Source organism: Entamoeba invadens (genome assembly GCF_000330505.1).
Source record: "Entamoeba invadens IP1 unplaced genomic scaffold scaff_1105074724328, whole genome shotgun sequence".
NCBI lineage: Eukaryota > Evosea > Mastigamoebida > Endamoebidae > Entamoeba > Entamoeba invadens.
Window position 1 is genome coordinate 6,284 of NW_004440100.1, and position 1,709 is coordinate 7,992.

Here is a 1,709-nt window from a genome sequence, read left to right on the forward strand (position 1 = left end):
TGGGTTGTGTTACCTCCTCATTATCTCCTTTTTGTTATTCCAAGACATCGATGTTGTCCGCCAGTGGCTCAAGAACTTGGACCCATCTCTTGGTAAACCCTTGCCAGAGCGAGAGTATGCGGTTGATTGTCGGTTGTATACCCCAGAGCTCCCGTGCAAATGGAATAACTTTAAAAACGTCTTATTTGACGAGTTTGTTTTCTTCCATTTCATCGGGTGGTGGGCTCGTGCCATGGTCTGTCGTGATGTCGGATTAACTTGGTTCAATTCAATTCTCTTTGAGTTCATGGAACTTACTTTCCAACATATACTCCCTAACTTCCAAGAGTGTTGGTGGGATCATATCATTCTAGATGTATTTGGATGCAATTGGATTGGTATTTGGTTGGCTTCTAAAACGTTACGTTACTTCGAGTTAAAAGAGTACAATTTTTCTGGCGTCTCCGAAATGAAAAATGCAAAAGGCAAAGTGTATCGTGTTATTGGCCAGTTTACTCCAAAAAGTTGGACAAGGTTTCACTGGGGGATGTTCACACATTGGAAGCGGTTCATCTATGTTTCTATCTTGATTCTTTTCTTCCAGCTTTTGGACTTAAATTCGTTCTTCCTCAAAGCTGAACTCTGGTTGAAGCCGTCTCATTACTTAAATTATCTACGTGTTGCCATATTAGCTCTTCAGGCCCCTCTTGTATTCAGACAGTGTTATCAGTACATCATTGACAAGAACACAAAAGACATTGGTTCTGGTACATGGATTCTTGGCCTCACTTTATTACTTGAGAGTGTTTTGTGCTTCAAGTGGGGATATCCCATGTATAAAGACATTCCAACACCTCCTCTTGTGAAGTGGGGTTGGATCATTGCCATCTCTTCCGTTGTCATCGGTGCGACCGTGTTTTTCATATACAAAGAGCATCACTATGCCGTTGTGAGATCGAAAACCCCTCAAATCGAAAAAGATGACTGATTGACTTTGACGTTTTTTCTGTATTTCTTATATCATTTTAAATACTAATAAAAAATATAAAACTTATTAGTTATTGAACAGAAATACATAACATACAAATTAATTTTTCCTTTGCTCTTCGTTTTCATTTTCGTCTGGAGTTTGTTTTGTAATAAGATCGAGCGTCTCATTAAGAAGAGCTGCGTCCATTGTTTGTTGTGCGTTAAGAGCTCTTTCAATCATATTAGGGCGGACACGTTCCTCAGCTTTAAACTTTGCTTTAATTTGTTTCCGTGTTCTGTCGTCGAACATCAATTCGATAAGGCCAAAGTCTGCGCCATATTTCATGATACCAGTATACAATTTTAGTATTTCTTGTTTGTCCCATTTCTTCGATTTGCGTGGCTTAGCTACAACACGCTTTTTCTCAACTTCGCTGGCGGTCTCTTCGTTTGATGGTTCAGTACTTATCTCGCCGACACACTCCTCGTCGACATATCGATTGAAGGGTTCTTTCGAGACTATTTTAGTTTTCCGAGATGATTTTTTTGAAGGAATTCTGCATATTTGACGCATAGAAAGCGTGGAAAAATCCACTTTGTCACTTTTTTCGGTCGTTGTGGTTTTGCTATTGTCTGTCATCCCTGCTTTCTTTATCAGTTTCCAATTATCGAAAACACTATTTTATAATTTAGAAAAAAAAACCCTGAATAATCATCTCCTTTTTTCGTGGTTTAAAAACAAATTTTATTACATTGTTTAT

At 38.5% G+C, this 1,709-nt stretch overlaps 2 protein-coding genes across 2 annotated transcripts; one reads left to right on the top strand and one right to left on the bottom strand.

Annotated features, from left to right (window-relative positions):
- On the top strand, positions 1 to 967 carry EIN_314450 (phosphatidylserine synthase, putative; the record flags this gene model as incomplete). Its single annotated transcript, XM_004253629.1, has 1 exon — positions 1 to 967. A coding segment is annotated over one exon (967 nt), but the record flags the coding sequence as incomplete, so codon positions are not given.
- A 99-nt stretch (positions 968 to 1,066) lies between these two features.
- Positions 1,067 to 1,588, bottom strand: EIN_314460 (hypothetical protein; the record flags this gene model as incomplete). Its single annotated transcript, XM_004253630.1, has 1 exon — positions 1,067 to 1,588. The coding sequence occupies one exon, from the start codon at positions 1,586 to 1,588 to the stop codon at positions 1,067 to 1,069; it is 522 nt and encodes a 173-aa protein (XP_004253678.1).
- Between the last annotated feature and the right edge of the window lie 121 nt (positions 1,589 to 1,709).